Genomic DNA, 16494 nt, shown 5'->3' on the forward strand with positions numbered 1-16494 from the left:
ACGCGAAAGTTAACACACCCGCGTGCTCTTCAATCATTGGGTTCCCTTTCCATCAGATACACCAAAAATGATAGCCTCGACTCGCTTCAGACCATTGGTCAATCCGACCAGTCATTGGATATGCAGCTCATGCCGACATGCAGCTGGATTGTCTCAACGCTCCTTTTCCCAATCCATTTCTGGGAAGCAACCTAGGCCCAATATCCAAATCCTCCAATCGAGAATCCAAAGGAGACGAAATGCAACCATAATCAGAGAAAATGCCACAGGTGATCCAAAAAGCACGAAGAATGTTCGATCAGGCTCAAATCTTCCCGACTATCCCGCCCGGACACGTTTTGCACCATCTCCGACCGGATACATGCACATCGGCGGCCTGAGAACAGCACTCTTCAGCTATCTCCTAGCCAAAAAGACGGGAGGACAGTTCCTCCTGCGGATTGAAGACACGGATGCAAAACGCTTCGTCAAAGATGCCGAGCAGAGACTCTGCGACGATCTTCGATGGGCGGGTCTTGAATGGGATGAAGGTCCACAGATCGGTGGTGCTTTCGGACCTTATAAACAATCACAGCGCAATCATATTTATCAGGAGTATGCCAAACAGCTTGTCGACTCTGGATCTGCTTATCGCTGTTTCTGTGCTTCCACGAATCAGAATGTTGGAAATGTTGCGTATTCCACCGGAGGATGCCATCAAAGTTGCTCGTCGCTTCCATCTGCGCAAGCGGAAGAACGGGCGGTAGACGGGAAAGAGGCATTCACAGTCCGCCTTCGTCCACCTCCCGCCAGTGCAAAACGAGTCTTTCCCGACTTGGTGTATGGCAAAGTTCAGCGATTGAAGCGCTCACCAAGCGGAGCTCGATCCGAGGATGGAAATGGCGATGTCATGGACGCCTCAGATCCCGTCCTTGTCAAGAGTGATGGTATTCCAACATATCACTTCGCCAATGTTGTTGATGATCACCTCATGAAGATCACCCACGTCATCCGTGGCTCGGAGTGGCTGGCCAGTCTGCCATTGCATTATGACCTCTACAATGCTTTCGGATGGGAACCTCCACTCTTCGCCCACGTGGGATTGCTGGTGGATCAAGATGGCGCGAAGCTTTCCAAGCGAAGCAATAATGCCTTTTCTCTCGACATCCCCACGCTTCGACGAGAACAAGGCATCCTTCCTGAAGCACTCCGCAATTACCTCGCACTTCTAGGATGGTCCAATCCCCAAAGAGAAGACCTGATGGATCTCTCAGAGTTGATTGAAAACTTTGACCTCAAATTTGTCAAGGGCAACGCAGTTGTAACGCCCAACAAATTGTGGTATCTTCAAAAAGGCCATGTGTTTCGCCGTTGCAAGACGGTCCAAGAAAATGGCACTTTGGAACCCATCCAACCGATTGTGGAATCCATCGAAAAGGAACTCCTCTCCCTCTACTCCGCCTCGGATATCTACACCCGCGACCTGCCACTCCAATCCTACATCGCCCAAGTTCTCCTCATAGACGCAAAGGACTACATCACAGCACCCCAATTCGTCGCCCGAAACCAGCACTTCTTCCACTTTGATCACTCACAAGTACCCACGACAACAACAACAACAACAGTGATGCCAGAAGACATCACGCTGATAAACAAAGAATCTCCTCAACAACTCCTCTCCAGATTCCTCTCAGGCTGTGATTTGCAGCAATCTTTCCAAGCAACAACTTCTGCTCAAATCATCCCCAAAACACCCGAAGGTTCACACGCTATAATGGACGCTCTAGCGAAAGATATATTCGCCGCTCTGCAAAATACAATCTACCGTTCCATGCTCACTCAAAACCACCCCTCACCAGAAATAGGCGAGCGAGTGATGATCGGTCTCAGATTTCTCGAGCAAAAGAGAGCTTCTCCCGCACAACTCGCCGCGTACGTAGCAGGACAATTGGGAAATGGCATCACCCCCGACGAAGTTTTGTCGCAGCAGAAGAGCTGTTTGAAAGTTTTGATGAAAGTTCTGAGGACGAAGTTGTGTTATGGCTTGCCGGGACCGAGTATGGGGCATGTTATGGCTGTTTTGGGGTGGGAGGAATGTTGTCGACGGATGGGAGTGGATGGAAGTGAGGCGAAGGGATGAGGTTGGTAGGATGTGTAGGAATAGTGTTGAATAGATGTAACACAACTAATTCTTTGAGACTCACTCGTGGGAGGCAAACAGTGTAGATTGGCACGAAGTTGTACACCCCCAATCTCATACATATACATACAAACTCTCTGCCCATCTATCTGAACCTCTCCTCTTTCAGTCTTTGATAAGGTAGCGGCTCGATTCTCTTCCTCTTGAACTCGACATCCCATCCAGGGACTCCTGCTCTCTTCATCACACCCCTCGTACCCTCATCCCACTCCGTCCTGAACAGGTCTACACCCACAGGCTTCAATCTCAGGGCCAGCACAAGACTTCTCAGAGTAAATCCTTCTCTCTGAGCATACTTTCCACCTCTCGCTTCCTTGACATCTTGCACCTTCAATTCCACGCTCGGTGCGACATCTCCACTCCCCACAGCAACCTCCTCAGCAGCGGGCTGCTCCAAGACAAAGATGCTCATTCTCTGATATGGTGCACCCTTTTGAGAGAACGCTGGGAGCCAAGGATGAATGACCTGGCTTTCCGTGCTCAACTTGTCAAATTTGACAAGCGCTCCATCGGGAGAGATTGGGATATTGACAGCCAAGAAATGACATCTGTAGGAGAAGTCATCATTCTGCACGTCTGGAACATCGGGGTTCATGACCGCAATGGTGACCAGTTTCTCTCCCTTTTGGTACGGCTGGATCTTCAAAACCGGCGGCATTTCCGAAATTTTGGACTCGACAATCTCGCCGTGAGGGATGTTCCTCCGCTTGTGGGGCGTTGCCTTGATCGGGAAGGACAATGCCGTGGATACCACCGGGTCGATGGCGGGGAGGAGGTCTGGAACGACATTCATCTGATGGATTCTCTGCAGCAAAATCTCCCTCGCATAGCTCCTCCACTTCTTATCCGCCAGATGACGATAAATCGGCTTGTTCATATCGCCCAGTCCGTCTTCAAATCTCTTCTTCACGAGCGGATCATTGATGTCGGCCGCAATCTTTACTCTTTCCAATCGCTGTCGCATATCCCGTAGTGTCTTGTCCCGCTTCGCGGCCTGGACTTCATCGACAATGACTTTATTTCTGAGAACTTCCATCCGTTGCTGTTGAGTGCGGATCTCGGCCAGTTTGACTTCGCGGTCGGCGGCGAGAAATTGACGAGCTTCTTGGAAACATTGGTAGGGGAGTTGGGTGAAGGGGATGGAGGAGGTGCTGGACAGGGCGGCGCGGCGTCGACGGGATCCAATGGGGAGTTGCTTCTGCTGACGGAGGAGACGGCGTTCGGTGCGCGGGGTGGAGACCTTGAGGGGATCCAGCGTTCTCTTTGCTTTGGGAGGAGGTGCAGTGGCATTGGTCGTGCTTTCCGTCTGCTCGACTTCGGCGCGGGTAGTGGCGGTGGCGGAGAAGGAGCGGAAGGGGAGGATTATCCGCTCATGTCGCTTACATCTCAGGCCTTGTGCCAGCGGCCGGGCGCCGCGTTCCAGCGCCATCATTTCTGGTGATGTCGAGATGGAATTGTGAAGCTGCCGGCGAGAATGCCCTGATCAAGGATCTCGGCTCGGCTTGCCGAGTTTAGCGTGGAATTCCACGAGACATGCATAAACAACGACTTCACTTTGCGGACTCCCGAGACGCTGATAATTCATCCACGTTTCTTCACCCAGAGATTGTTGATATCGGGCGGGAAAGATGTTGCACATTCCGCTCAACACGCAAGGTTGAGGTTGACCGTAAGACGTAAAACGCCTGTTGCGGAGAGCACGCGCTCTCCCAACCGTGTCCCCATTTGAAACCACGCGAACAGAAAGCATCACCTGAGTTGCTCTCCAAAACGAAGGACACCGTCTTACCGAACCACCCCAATTCATCTACTTAAACGCGCCCTGGGCGGGTGCTGAAGAACACGCAGCTAACAATCGACCAGGGCAAACTCCGCATTGATGATGATTGAAATTTGAGAATTTTTGTCGATTTTACAAGTCCGTCTACTGAATGCTACCCCACCGTGATAATAAACACTCGTAATCTCCCCAATTCCACTGCAATCCCAAGACAATACTCCCATCATCATTGCTCCAAAGCTCGCATACCCGCCTGCACTCCATCTGCGTCGGTTTGGAATGGAGTGAAGGGACGAAAGTCAAGCGATCTCATTCTCCGCCAATCACGACGGTCACCGTCATAGACCGCAGTCCATGGTCGTCCAGGGACTTCGAAGAATCCTGCGTCTTCAGGAGGCAGCATCAATGGGTAGTTCTCGATCACCGCTTGCTCTGCTGCGGTCCGATTGTCGCCAGACTTGCTCAGGGCCCGGTCGAGACTGAGGAGGCTCTCCGGCGTCGGCGCACTGTTTGGATCCCACAACAGTTTCGTCACTTCCTCGGTGGCGTGGTTGACGACGAAACCATGTGCGAGGTCCTCAGTCCTGGAGGGAAGCTCAAAGTGCTCGCGGAGTGCCTCGATGGTGGCTGCACCGGTGCCTTCAACTTCCTCACCATTGTCTGGGTGAGCAACCGTCATTCTGGGACAGACAATCACCACACTGTTCTTCATCTCCTGCTTCTCAGCTTCTGACTTGTTGTGGAAAGGGCTCGGCAGCGCCTGTTGGAGCTCTGCAGCGATGTGGGCTTTGAGCAGGCTGCGTTGGCGCTCGCTCTTGGGAATCCACTCGAGATCCGCGTAATAGGACCGAGTGTGTCCGTCGATGTGAGCCGCGAAGCAGCGCTTGTCGTCGAGTCGGACATAGACGCAGACACAGGTCCAGCAGCTGTGAGTTCCGATGTGGTCTACTTCAACACCGTTGTGGTTGTAGAAAGGGAGTGTGAAGATGCCGCCTTGTCCTTGGTTGAGGTGGAAGTATGGCGTGAGGGGTTCCTCATGCGTCGCGGTTGTGCTGTCCGCTGCATTTGCGGCACCGTCGTCGTTCATGCCGGCGGCGGGGAGCATGTTGAACTCAGCCATGGGCGTGTGATGGTGTCGGCCAATCTGCGCTTTGTTAGTGCTTGGACTTTTTTCACGCTGTGGTGCGTGTTGTGATGTTGATGAAGAAAAGTGGTGGCTGTCGAGAAATCGTTTTGCGACAAGGGCTGGAAATTTTTACTATTGTCGAGTCATGCGGGTAAGGAAGAGTGAATGGATGGTAATCTCAATCGGTTTCATTCACTTGATAGAATGCATAACTTACTTCCGCAGGCAGACACTCATCATTCAACACCATAGCACCATCGCTTTCAATGTGGACATGCCCCAAAAATTGCCTTGTTAGGTATCTGACATGCTGCTCTGGTATTGGGAAGGGCTTCGATGCTTTTTGAGTTTGGTGCTGCGTTGAGAGGCAACGCCAGATCCAACATCGTTGAGGCGAACACATCTCGCGGAGAACCATCATTTGCCTCAAACCGCTTCCAACTGGAGATCAAGGAAGAGCTGGAACAACGCCAGGTCGCTGTTGGAACAGACTCAACATGGGCGTGAAGAGCTTCCTGTCTGGCTCCTCGCCGGCGRTCTGTTTCCACGCCGTTTCTTCTAATGTCTTCCAAGAAACCCATTCCCAGCCCTCGCATTTCTCAGGCTCCATCAGTTGCGGTTCGGCTTTGTCGTCATCCCTGGCTGCAACCATGAACATGGTAATGTAGTGCTTTCGATCAGCTACCATGATATCGTTTGTTGCAGTGAGAAACCGGGCCGGACTGCCATCAGTATTGCTGAGAAGTTTAAGACCGGTCTCCTCGAGGACTTCTCGCGCTGCACATTCTTCAACAGCTTCGCCCCATTCGAGGTGGCCTCCAGGCAAAGCCCAAGTCTCTGAACCGTGGGAGTTGAGACGCTTTCCCATGAGGAAGTGAGGGTTGATGGCATCTTCTTTTGTGGATTTGAGTACGAAAACACCAACACCAACGCGTACGACAGGATCAGAAGATGTCATATTGGAGACAGAGTAGATGTTTGTGTAGGAAGGAGAGATGGGTCTCTGCGGCTGAAGTTCGATACCGTAATGATGCGTGAGATCCGAAGACGGTCCGAACTCCGCGCAGTACTCAGCCTCTTTCTTGCTGTGTTGCTGTTTGACTTTCTCCTTCTCTTTCTTCCTCACCTGACCTGGTTGTACGTCAGACAGAGGGCGAAGACTCATGTCCTCGTCGGGGAGAATCTCAAGTCCAAGCCAAGCCCACTTCAGAGCACCTCTAGCCGATATATCGATGAGGACGTGAAAAGACCACTGCTTGAGTGCTGGTATGATTGCACGATTTGAATCGTGTGGATCGCACTCTCATCTGCACATTGGGACCGTCTGTTGATTGTAAGCATATCATACTGACCTCTCCCTCAGCTCTTCCCGGCCTTTCAGCTGCTGAGGGCGGACTTCGGCGAAGATAGGGCAAGACTCTTAACATTATTGGCATCGTCTTGAATTCAAACGCCAACATCATCTGCACACCAACAATAATAACCTCTCGCTTCCACAGTATCATCAAGATGTCATCGCCAGGTAAAGCCTCGGTTCTGCTAATCGGGAGCGGCGGCGTCGGTACCATGGCCGCATATGCTTTGGAGACTGGTGGCCGAGCTGAAGTCACCGCCGTGTGTCGCTCCAATTATGATGCCGTCAAGACCGCTGGATTCTGCATCGATTCTCTAGATCATGGTCAAGGTATTAAAGGCTTCAAACCAACGCATATCCTCAGTCATGTGCCAAATGTCCAACAAAGTGGATCTCAGTACGATTTCCTGGTGGTGACCACGAAGAATATTCCAGATGTGAAGCCGACTGTCTTGGATATCATCGAGAAAGCCGTCACTCCGGGCGTGACAGCGATTGTTCTGCTACAGAATGGACTGAACATTGAGAAGCCCATTGTGGAGCGTTTCCCAGAAAACGTGGTACTCTCTGGTGTATCTTTGATCGGAGCGACAGAGTTCAAGCTGGGCTCAATCAGACACGATGACCGCGATAGAGGGAAGCTGGGTCCCTTTCCTGGACAGCAAGTCGATGCACAGCTTGCGGAAGCCAGAGGCAAGGAGTTTGTCGAAATGTATACTGCATGCGGAAAAGTCGATTGGGCGTATGATGAGGATGTAAACTTCACTCGATGGCGGAAGTTGGTCTACAACTCGACATTCAACCCAGTCTCGGCAATCTTGGGGATGGATACTGCGAGAATGCGCATGTCAAGATCCATTATTGATGACCTCGTCAAGCCAGCAATGCTGGAAATTGTGGCCATTGCAAAAGCAGCTGGCGTGGATTTACAAGACAGTGTCGTTCAAGAAATCATTACTGTAGATCCTACAGACACAGCTTTCATGCCCAGCATGGGTCAGGATGCCGCCAAGGGTAACTTTATCGAAAGCGAGACTATCGTGGGCGAGCCTCTTCGGGAAGCCGAGCGATTGGGCGTGCCTGCGCCGACTTTACGAACAATCTATGGATTTCTCAGAGGCATTCAGCTGAAAGCGAAAGAATCGAGAGGACTTTGGGAGCCGAAGTTTGAACCTGACAATCCATACGCCTGAGCAGGCGCGAGAATGGAGAATGTGGGAGTGAAGGCTGGAATGAGACAAGTCTTTTGGCATAAGAACTTTCGGCAAGTTTGGCATACGTCGCCGTATTCTTTGTTAAGAGAAAACGAGAACAATGCTGATGGGGAGCAGTCTAGGGGGCTCAGAAGTGGGGACTCTGCCGCGGATAGTCTGTCCTCAGAGGTTCACTCAAGCTAGTAGTATTGTGAACTAGTCGACAGAATGTGTGAAAGACGAGGGAGATAATTACGGCATGTGTTTGTAGCATCGCTAAGCCGACCATCGAGCAGCAGCAAATCCGAACAACACATTCAAGTGCACACCCACCTATTTGCGCTCCATGTGGAAGAGCTACTGCTTGGGTTTTCGAGAGGTATTTCCAGAAGTTTGAGAGGCCAGACGAACAGAGCGTACCGAGGATCGCACTCCTGGGCGTTCCTGTCATGTGGAATATCGCTGATCATATGTCTCTCTATTTTAGGTGCTCTACTGCAAGGTCTGTGAGCGGTTTGATTGCCAGCACTGACGCCTAGGGAAAGAAGGAATGGAATCTTTCTAAGCTGTGTTTGTTGACTGGGGGAATCAGAACAATCATAGACACATCCCTGGCTACGAGACCACAACTTGGAAGATCAAGGGACGACCGAAGATAGAAGCAAGCCACTACAAAGGCTGGTCTCAAATGGTCTATCAAGACCAAAAATCCTTGTAGTTAAGGCGATTGCTGTGTCCGACACTATGGGATCGCTTGCGGTACCGGATATCAAGCCATCTGACTGGAAGCTTCATCACTCTTCAAAAGCAGAATGTAACTCGAAGTGTGGGAAGCATGTCTCTAGCCTTCCAGTGACCTTTGATCTCCGAAACACATGCTGAGCATCCCTTCCAGATTCCAAGTAGCCACGAATGTCGAGAATGCCTACCAAGCATTTGCATTGGATGAACGGCGATAGGCTTCTGTCCCAACGATATGGGAGTCACCACGCGAGAAGACTCATCCACCTTTCAAAGACTTTAAGACAATGCTGGCTATCAAGATTCGAGCGGCAGCGATCTGACGTTGGCGTGGATCATGACCCAGCTGTCTTGCACGTTCTGAATTTTACCCCGTTCTACGATACTCGAGAAGATCCGGTGCCAGCAGAGGTACGAAGGTATGGTATGGGCGTGATCAATCAAGACAGGTCCGCAAACCAGGCGAATATCATCTTACCGATCCGAATACCGAAGAGCCCTACCCCAAGTTTTGAAGAAGACCTGCGAGTTCATGCATCAATCTGTGCGGAATCGAATAGGGAGTAAGGGATGGGGTTTGACTAGCAGCGCCGTAGAATTCGTTGGCGGTGGAGTATACACGTTGGCTGCGTTGGGTGGTGGGGACTACTACCCGGCTGGAGCTGAAGTACCTGGCTTGGAAGACGATACAAAATGGTCCAACGCGGCGAAATCTTACGGCATACATTGTCGAAGATCGCATAGAACAGGACAGTGACGATTGGTTGTTGGCGGAAAGTTACGATGAAGGCGTGGAAGAGTTCTTGAGCGGCCGAGTGGAATGGCTTTCAAGGATTGGTCGCATTTCCATCAGCTTGAGGAGCATCCTTCATCAGCCTAAAGTTGAGGGACGGGGAAATGACTTTTGCCGGTCTCACACAGCAAATCGATGGCCAGCGTGCTCGCAATCAGCTTGCTGGGAACTTGATAGCGGCACCACATCTGCGACTACGATGTTGCTTGGCTTCAGCTCTTGCCTCGACGTTGTTCAGATTCATGGGGTACGACAACGTCTTTGGTTGTGGTACACATGACGGCATCCTTGAAACGTGGCCGCGTGTTGGTGGTACCTTTAACAAGCACTCACAATGAGCCATTCTTTGGAGCGACATTCTCGATCTGAGTACCTACATGGTGAAGCCAAGCAAGGCTCCGAGGAATGGATACGAGGCGTAAGTACGAGGCGTCCAAGTACCGTTCTGTACCGCTCTTTTGCGGCGCTTTTTCCTGTCATGTCAGGCTGTGCTGTGCTGTGGCGTCGGGTGATGTTTGATGTGTTCTAGCATTCTTCTTCCTGCTGAACGCATCATCGACCCGAACATTCCACACTTGCGAGCTGACTCGTCGGACGTGGTCGCAAAGTTGTGTCGATGTTGCGGGTTGTGACGAGGGATGGACATGGTCGAGTCTTGACGGATAAGTTAAGGCATAATCCAACGTGCCTCGGCCGTGGCATGTTCAACATCGTCGCGGGAAAGAATTCCTTCACAAAGACATCCCGACGGTGTCACTTCTTACGAAAAGCAAAGACCGCATCAAGTCCATGCTAGTTACGGCCAAGATGCGAACAACCACGCTCGGCAGGTGACTACCTTGTGCATGGCGGAGCTGCAGCCTGAACAACGAACGCCAACCAACACGGAAGTGGTTCCGTGAGCGCATTGACCCGATTTGTGTTCCGCCACACACCACCTGTACGCACGACTCGGTGGAGGAACGATTCCAGGGCAAACTCATCTCGATCGCGTGCCGCCGACTCCGCAGGCCAATTGGGTTCTCGGATTGATGAGATTCCCGGTCTATCAAAACCCAAAATCTCTCCTGGGACTAGCACACGGCACGTCTGACATGTTTGAGTTCAGTTAAACTGCGCAAAACAAGAAATCGGCAAGAGGCGCAGGATGTGGGAAGTCTGTGGACTCCGATGGAGCGATCTCAATGTTACATCACTGGGGTCTGGCAAGTCAAGGAGAGGTACATCTCTACTTTGATGCGTGTCGTTGCTGCTTTATCCACGCCCTTTCGCTTACAGACGACTTGCAACGAACCAGGAAAGACCATCATCCCAAGGAATACCGCCCAGAGTCCGCCAACATGTTGCATGGACATCATGTACGTACCTGCAATGACTCGTCACCACGGGACAGACAGGAGGAGGTGGACGACGGGATGTAACTGATCAATACTCCAGCTACCCTTCAAGGGTGCAGCATGGCCCCTACCATTCACCAAGGCATCCGATTACAAGAGACGAGACATTGACGACGAAAAGGACTGGATCATGCGTGAGTAACTTGAAGAACAAAAGGGGTGCTTTCAACATCATGCTAACTCTTCGTTTCTAGGTATTCCGTTTGGACAGTACTTGAACGACGTAAGCAAACCGCAGGGAATAGGCCATCCAGGCTCGAGCGATTATGAGCATTGGTTCATATCGTCCAAGACATTGCTAACCATTCTACCCCTTACTTCAGACCGTTCGCAATCACTTCGTGGTGAGTTTGATCCCTTCTTGCGATGCTATTTGTACTGACTGTTCGCAAGGCATGTAGCGGAGAATTCGTCGGAACGGTCTTGTTCCTTTTCCTGGCCCTGGGAGGCACTCAAGGTAATTAAATCCAGAGCACCATTGAAAGGAGCATGCTGACGGCCGAAAAGTCGCGAATAACATCCCCACTAGCTCCGGACAAACCGTCGCAGAAGTCGGGTCCAACCCGCAACAACTACAGTAAGAAGAGCGCAAAGCAGTGTGAGAGAGCTTGGAGCCTCCAGGCAGCTCCCCCTTCTTTTGCGAAACACTTGCTTACCTCTTACACCCTCTTTAGGTACATCGCGTTATGCTTCGGCTTCTCACTTGCCGTCAATGCCTGGGTGTTCTTCCGTATCAGCGGAGGACTCTTCAACCCGGCCGTCACAGTCGGAATGTGCCTGATCGGTGCTCTGCCATGGGTGAGAGGAACACTGTTGTTCTTCACCCAAATCGTCGGCGGTATCGTCGCAGCAGCCATTGTCTACGGCATTCTTCCCGGTCCGCTTTCTGTTCAAACAACACTTGGAGGAGGAACCAGTACTGTCCAAGGCCTCTTCCTCGAGATGATTCTCACGGGACAACTCGTCTTCACCATCATCATGTTGGCGGCCGAGAAACACAAGTCGACATTCATTGCACCGGTTGGTATCGGTCTTTCGCTCTTCATCGCCGAGCTTCTCGGGGTGTACTTCACCGGAGGATCTCTCAACCCAGCACGCTCTTTCGGGCCCGCCGTGGTCACGTCAGACTTTCCGCATTACCATTGGAGTGAGTAATGATTTGATATCTTGGAGATGGACCTAAGCTGACGTGAGAAACAGTCTATTGGGTTGGCCCGATGCTTGGATCTTTCCTCGCCGCTGCCTTTTACAAATTCATCAAGGCCCTCGAATATGAAACTGCCAACCCCGGACAGGATGGAGCCGATATTATCGACAGACCAGTCACACGCGACGCGCAAGCCACATCCAGTGATGAAGAGTACCTGGAGCAGGAGAAGTCGCATGTTCAAGAGGCAAATAAGAATGCCGACGGAATTGGAGGCGTTGCGTAAGTCCAATTGTTGTATGGAGTGTAGCGACATGCTGCACCTCCTTTCTTGGTCCCTCAAACATGTACTGACCCAATTTTCTCTTACAGCCCCCCAGACCAACGTAAAAACGACATATCAATGGGCGGCGGCCAACAAAGCGGAGGAAAAGTTCAAAAAGCCGCCGTAGGCATGGGAGGTGGTGTTGCCGTAAGTGAAATCCCAAAGTGTGAATCCATCGAGCAGGTCTCGAACTAGCTTTCACAGACTCAACCTCTTATCTCTGTGACAAATGCTTACTTTTGATACTTTTACAATAGGGCGTAGAAGGCACCAAGTCGAAAACCGGCATGGGACAAGGCTACGAAGGCGCACCACAAGCTCAAAAGAGTGATCCCACCATGGGTCAGGGTAGTCAGAATTCCCGCCCTTATAATCGTGGGGCCAGCTACATGGCTTAACTTAGCTGTTGGTGCTCCCTCTCTCGGATAAGAATGTTGTTATGAATTGAGCGTTTGTTGTTTGATGAGCGAGCGAGTATGGATGTATGTATATAGGATGGTCATGATGCCACGATGTTCTTTGGTTGAATTTGCGGAGGTGTTGTTGGCTGGTCATGGGGAAACTTCTGTGCACATTATTATTATGATCTGATTCATCTTCTCTCTCAGCTTTTCTCATTTTGTGACGCGTATCTCTCAGACTCTACTCGCAATCGTGTGTAGATTTTCGTTGAGAATGACACAGGGGAGATTTTGGCTTCCGAAGGCTGCAGAGATCTCATCCCCAAACCCTTACGCTTTGCTTGAGGAATTTGACTGTGTTTTCACGATGTCTTGCTTGGTGTAAGATCCAATCCGGGAGGTGATGTTATGGTGTCTAACAGGGATAGACTATCTGGTATGCCTGCCGATAGCACGTGCCGGCTCCATTTATTGTAAATGCTTGGAATATGTCCCAAAAACCTGCACGTCACTTCACCTCTTACATGTAGGTACTTTCCATCACTTCTTCGTGTTATTAGTCAAGTGCGGGATTAATTCATCAGGCGTCAGTACATTCCCCGCGTAGCAACAAAGCAGAGTCACAAAAGTGTCGTTGCTGGAGTGATTTTCGTGATCTTGGAGAGAAACTTGGCGGGGCTTAAGGAGGAGGTTAACAGCAGTAAGTATGAACTAAGAGCAGCAAAAGCAGGTGGAGCAGTGATGAGTTCACTGGGATCGTTAAGCGATGGACAAACACTGTGGCAGTCCGGTCTCAACGCTGAGCTGGACCTGTTGGCTTCTCTCATACTCCGAGATAATAAAGATGCGAGTTCTGAATCAGACTGATCTGCAAGAAACGAATGCGGAAATTACCGCAAAGGCCAAAGATTTGGCGAGCAAGTCGCCGCGGATGGAGGTCATCAGTTGGAACCGTCAGCATTGAATCATATATCTGCCGCAAACCATTGAGGCGTCGTGTTTTACAACACGATCGGTCTTCCAGGTTCAGTGGTCTTTCTTAGACATGTTTGGAGCTTGAAAGGCTTGTCGACCTTCGAGATTCTAAACGTGTCAGTCTTCATATTGGATCGTTCTCCATTCACTCCACTCTGATACCCATTCGCTTTTCCAGGACTATAAGCTCTGGTAAACTTAGTGTACCTAGATGGATTACTTAATCCTCACATCAATGAGCCGAACCTTCTTCGCAAGATCATGTCTTTCTGCCTAATCCTAATCTGAGAGCTTTTCGGTGCACTAGCCTATCGATCCGCTATTAAGGATGCTTGAGATATCGAACATCTGATTCGAGATCATGCGAAGAAGTAGCAAGCTTAGAATGGATGAGCAATATACGACTTTCTGACGGATCTACACGAGACTCAATGCACATAATTTCAAACATTTGACAGGGGATAGTTGCCGTGACTGCGCAACAAAACTACTTGATGAGATTCAACGACCTGCTCTAGTGCTCAATCTCAGGTCATTACTGCCCTCGATGGTACAACCCACCTACAGCCCAACGATTACGACGATGGGGACTGCAAGTACTCCTGCCTCTTCTCTGGCAGCTAATGTATGCGAAGAGCTCGACGCTTCGAAATTGAAAACTCCAAGAGCGACAACGAAGGCCAAGACAAAGACCGCAACGAAATAATCGACATTCACAACAATTTCCTGAGCCAAAACGACACCACCAGTCAAGAAACGCGTGGAATTGAAGAGCAGTCAATCTTACCTCAAAGCAAGAATTGGGCGATCTGAGTTAGAAAGCACAAGGTTTTGGCAATTGGGAGAAGTCGGAGGATGAGGTGGGAGTGGAAGTTATCAACAGCTCAGCTCAGCAACGAAACAAGTGCTTTGTGGTGAGAAAATGAAAGTAGGTGTTGAAGACACCACGACGTCTCGACAGCTCGATAGTTAGGTAGATGATCGGAGGTGTCGTAATTCTCAGGGGAGCTATACGGGCTTTGAGGGCTTCAAGGTGGAACATTGTGGAAGACAGCGCCTCCGGAGACGATGAAACAATCACCTAAGATGCAGGATACAAGACGTCGAAGAATTTTTGGACAAGTTGAAGGCACAAGATATTAGTGTGATGAGCGCCCTTTACCTAGTAGAAGAGTTCAAAGCATATCACTCAACTGGCCTTGGCAGTAACCACCTGTAGATGTTCGATTCGGGACAGTTTTGTTTGAGGATCAGATCGAAAGGGATATAGGGAACGCCATACTGACTTACCCGGTGGGACTTAACGAGCTGCATATACTTCGTGGATCAGAGTCGTGAGAGTTACAAGACGAAGAGTGCGACTTCAATCGAGAGAGATCTKTATGAGGCAAACGGGTGGCTCATTCTTCTGCAAGTCGCTGAGCATCGACCAGCCTCACTAGTGACCGAGAACCCTGTTTCTTGCATTTTTTATCTGGCTGCATTGGTGTGTACCTTTACACGAAGGCTGTACCTCTGGAAGAGTCACGCATCTTTTCAGATCCCACTTGGAAGCATTATCCTAACATGTATCTGTTTTCACAGGCTTGGAAACAAAAGAAAGGGGGTTCAGGATTACTTTTGAGCGGCAGATCCCAACGTTGATTTCATTTTGCCTCTGTCTGAAACTGATAATCTTGCTAGTCTACAAAACAAACAAGGTGTTATCAAAACATCAAATCATGCGTCCAGTCCGTAAAGCTTGTTGGCAGCCTCCTTGAAAGTTGGCAAGAAAGCATCAGTGCAAAGAGCGCCAGCAATCTGTTTGCCGTTCTGAGCACCAGCTGGAGTAGCAACTCTCATGGTGACCTCTGGTCGTTCAGGCTAGAAAAAAACAATCGAATATCAGCATTTTCTTTCTGGATGGGAGAAATTATCATGACGCATCTACTTACGTCGGCAACGCTCAAAACATCCGCGTCGTAGCCTGTGATGGTGTATTTCCTGCCTGCGACCTCGACTGATGAAGCTCCAGACTTTACTGCTCCAAGCAATGGAGAGAGGTCTCCTGATGCGAATCATGAAGGGTCAGCATGTCTCCAAGATATGTCGAGAGGAGCTCTCCCATTCTCATGCATCAACATACCTAGGCTGAAATCTGCGTTGGAGTAGAACTTTCCCTCGGAAGAGAAGAAAAAGGCGGCCTTGCATGCCTCGTTGGCGACCAGGTTGTCGAGCTCGGTTTGGATTCCTGTAATCATGGTCAGTTGAATGAAATGGTGGATGTGAAAGAGGCGGAACGGGTGATCGATGTACGAACCTGCCATTTTGACGATTGTATTATTGTTGATGGTTGTGAGGTATTGATTGTAGTTGACTGTAGATTGGTTTCCATTTCGTGGTGTTCATGTACATTTATATCACTTCTGAAGCTCGTGTTAGCTTGGCAGGTGAATTGATCCGTGGCCGATCCTCAGCCAGCATATCCTGGAGATCCGGGGCTTTGACCATCCTTACCTCACAGGCCGTCCTTGATGGCGTGACTGAGAGAATCCCGGGGACGAGCTCAATCATATCCTTGTTYGATTCCGAGGATCTCCCTTTGTTCCGAAGAAAGATTTGCCTTGGCATACCAGATGCATTCCTTCTGATGTCACGCAACGATTGGAATTGATCTTGAAGTAGTAGACAAAGATCAATGACTCTAGAAGCTTTCATTCATGTGACTAGGTGAGTTGGAAAAGACTCGGCGGAGAAGACATTCGGAATTCCTCCGAGCAGAATCGAATCGGACTATATAGGTACAACTCCTCCCCGACCAGATCATGGACAGAAGCTTCGAGCTATAGCTGTCCGCTCGGCATAAGCGCGAGGATTCATCTTACGTATCGTCGACGTATGTCGAAGAAAGAGGAAGCCAACGACGAATCCAGAGCTTCGTCCGTGTTAAATGTCCCTAACACTCCGTTTGTACGAACCCCGAGACGTCACTACGCTGTCGTGATGTTAAGCGAATCCGTATTGTGTAGCTTTACGCTCTCCGAGTACATCTCAACAGCAGTAGTGGGCAAAGTATGTTTGAAGCGGTGAAGTTTTGGGAAGAA

At 50.2% G+C, this 16494-nt stretch overlaps 8 protein-coding genes; 4 read left to right on the plus strand and 4 right to left on the minus strand.

Moving 5' to 3' along the window:
• Positions 1-361: 361 nt before the first annotated feature.
• Positions 362-2119, plus strand: RCC_09212 (related to Glutamyl-tRNA synthetase (mitochondrial); the record flags this gene model as incomplete). The annotated part of the gene is made up of 1 exon (XM_023774454.1): positions 362-2119. The coding sequence occupies one exon, from the start codon at positions 362-364 to the stop codon at positions 2117-2119; it is 1758 nt and encodes a 585-aa protein (XP_023630222.1).
• Positions 2120-2264: 145 nt separating this feature from the next.
• RCC_09213 (related to mitochondrial large ribosomal subunit YmL35) lies at positions 2265-3611 on the minus strand (the record flags this gene model as incomplete). The annotated part of the gene is made up of 1 exon (XM_023774455.1): positions 2265-3611. The coding sequence occupies one exon, from the start codon at positions 3609-3611 to the stop codon at positions 2265-2267; it is 1347 nt and encodes a 448-aa protein (XP_023630223.1).
• Positions 3612-4185: 574 nt separating this feature from the next.
• On the minus strand, positions 4186-5506 carry RCC_09214 (uncharacterized protein; the record flags this gene model as incomplete). XM_023774456.1 has 2 exons in its annotated part: positions 4186-5103; positions 5303-5506. 2 exons carry the CDS (start codon positions 5504-5506, stop codon positions 4186-4188), a joined length of 1122 nt encoding a protein of 373 aa, XP_023630224.1.
• Positions 5507-5533: 27 nt separating this feature from the next.
• On the minus strand, positions 5534-6250 carry RCC_09215 (related to ADP-ribose pyrophosphatase; the record flags this gene model as incomplete). The annotated part of the gene is made up of 1 exon (XM_023774457.1): positions 5534-6250. The coding sequence occupies one exon, from the start codon at positions 6248-6250 to the stop codon at positions 5534-5536; it is 717 nt and encodes a 238-aa protein (XP_023630225.1).
• Positions 6251-6594: 344 nt separating this feature from the next.
• On the plus strand, positions 6595-7632 carry RCC_09216 (related to ketopantoate reductase; the record flags this gene model as incomplete). Its single annotated transcript, XM_023774458.1, has 1 exon — positions 6595-7632. The coding sequence occupies one exon, from the start codon at positions 6595-6597 to the stop codon at positions 7630-7632; it is 1038 nt and encodes a 345-aa protein (XP_023630226.1).
• A 921-nt stretch (positions 7633-8553) lies between these two features.
• RCC_09217 (uncharacterized protein) lies at positions 8554-8940 on the plus strand (the record flags this gene model as incomplete). Its single annotated transcript, XM_023774459.1, has 1 exon — positions 8554-8940. One exon carries the CDS (start codon positions 8554-8556, stop codon positions 8938-8940), a length of 387 nt encoding a protein of 128 aa, XP_023630227.1.
• A 1566-nt stretch (positions 8941-10506) lies between these two features.
• Positions 10507-12433, plus strand: RCC_09218 (related to aquaporin; the record flags this gene model as incomplete). XM_023774460.1 has 10 exons in its annotated part: positions 10507-10524; positions 10604-10697; positions 10758-10786; positions 10887-10907; positions 10957-11020; positions 11071-11140; positions 11238-11710; positions 11764-11992; positions 12083-12182; positions 12293-12433. 10 exons carry the CDS (start codon positions 10507-10509, stop codon positions 12431-12433), a joined length of 1239 nt encoding a protein of 412 aa, XP_023630228.1.
• Positions 12434-15130: 2697 nt separating this feature from the next.
• Positions 15131-15717, minus strand: RCC_09219 (uncharacterized protein; the record flags this gene model as incomplete). XM_023774461.1 has 4 exons in its annotated part: positions 15131-15274; positions 15346-15458; positions 15537-15641; positions 15711-15717. The coding sequence occupies 4 exons, from the start codon at positions 15715-15717 to the stop codon at positions 15131-15133; spliced, it is 369 nt and encodes a 122-aa protein (XP_023630229.1).
• Between the last annotated feature and the right edge of the window lie 777 nt (positions 15718-16494).

Source organism: Ramularia collo-cygni, assembly GCF_900074925.1.
Source record: "Ramularia collo-cygni strain URUG2 genome assembly, contig: RCC_scaffold17, whole genome shotgun sequence".
Classification (NCBI taxonomy): domain Eukaryota; kingdom Fungi; phylum Ascomycota; class Dothideomycetes; order Mycosphaerellales; family Mycosphaerellaceae; genus Ramularia; species Ramularia collo-cygni.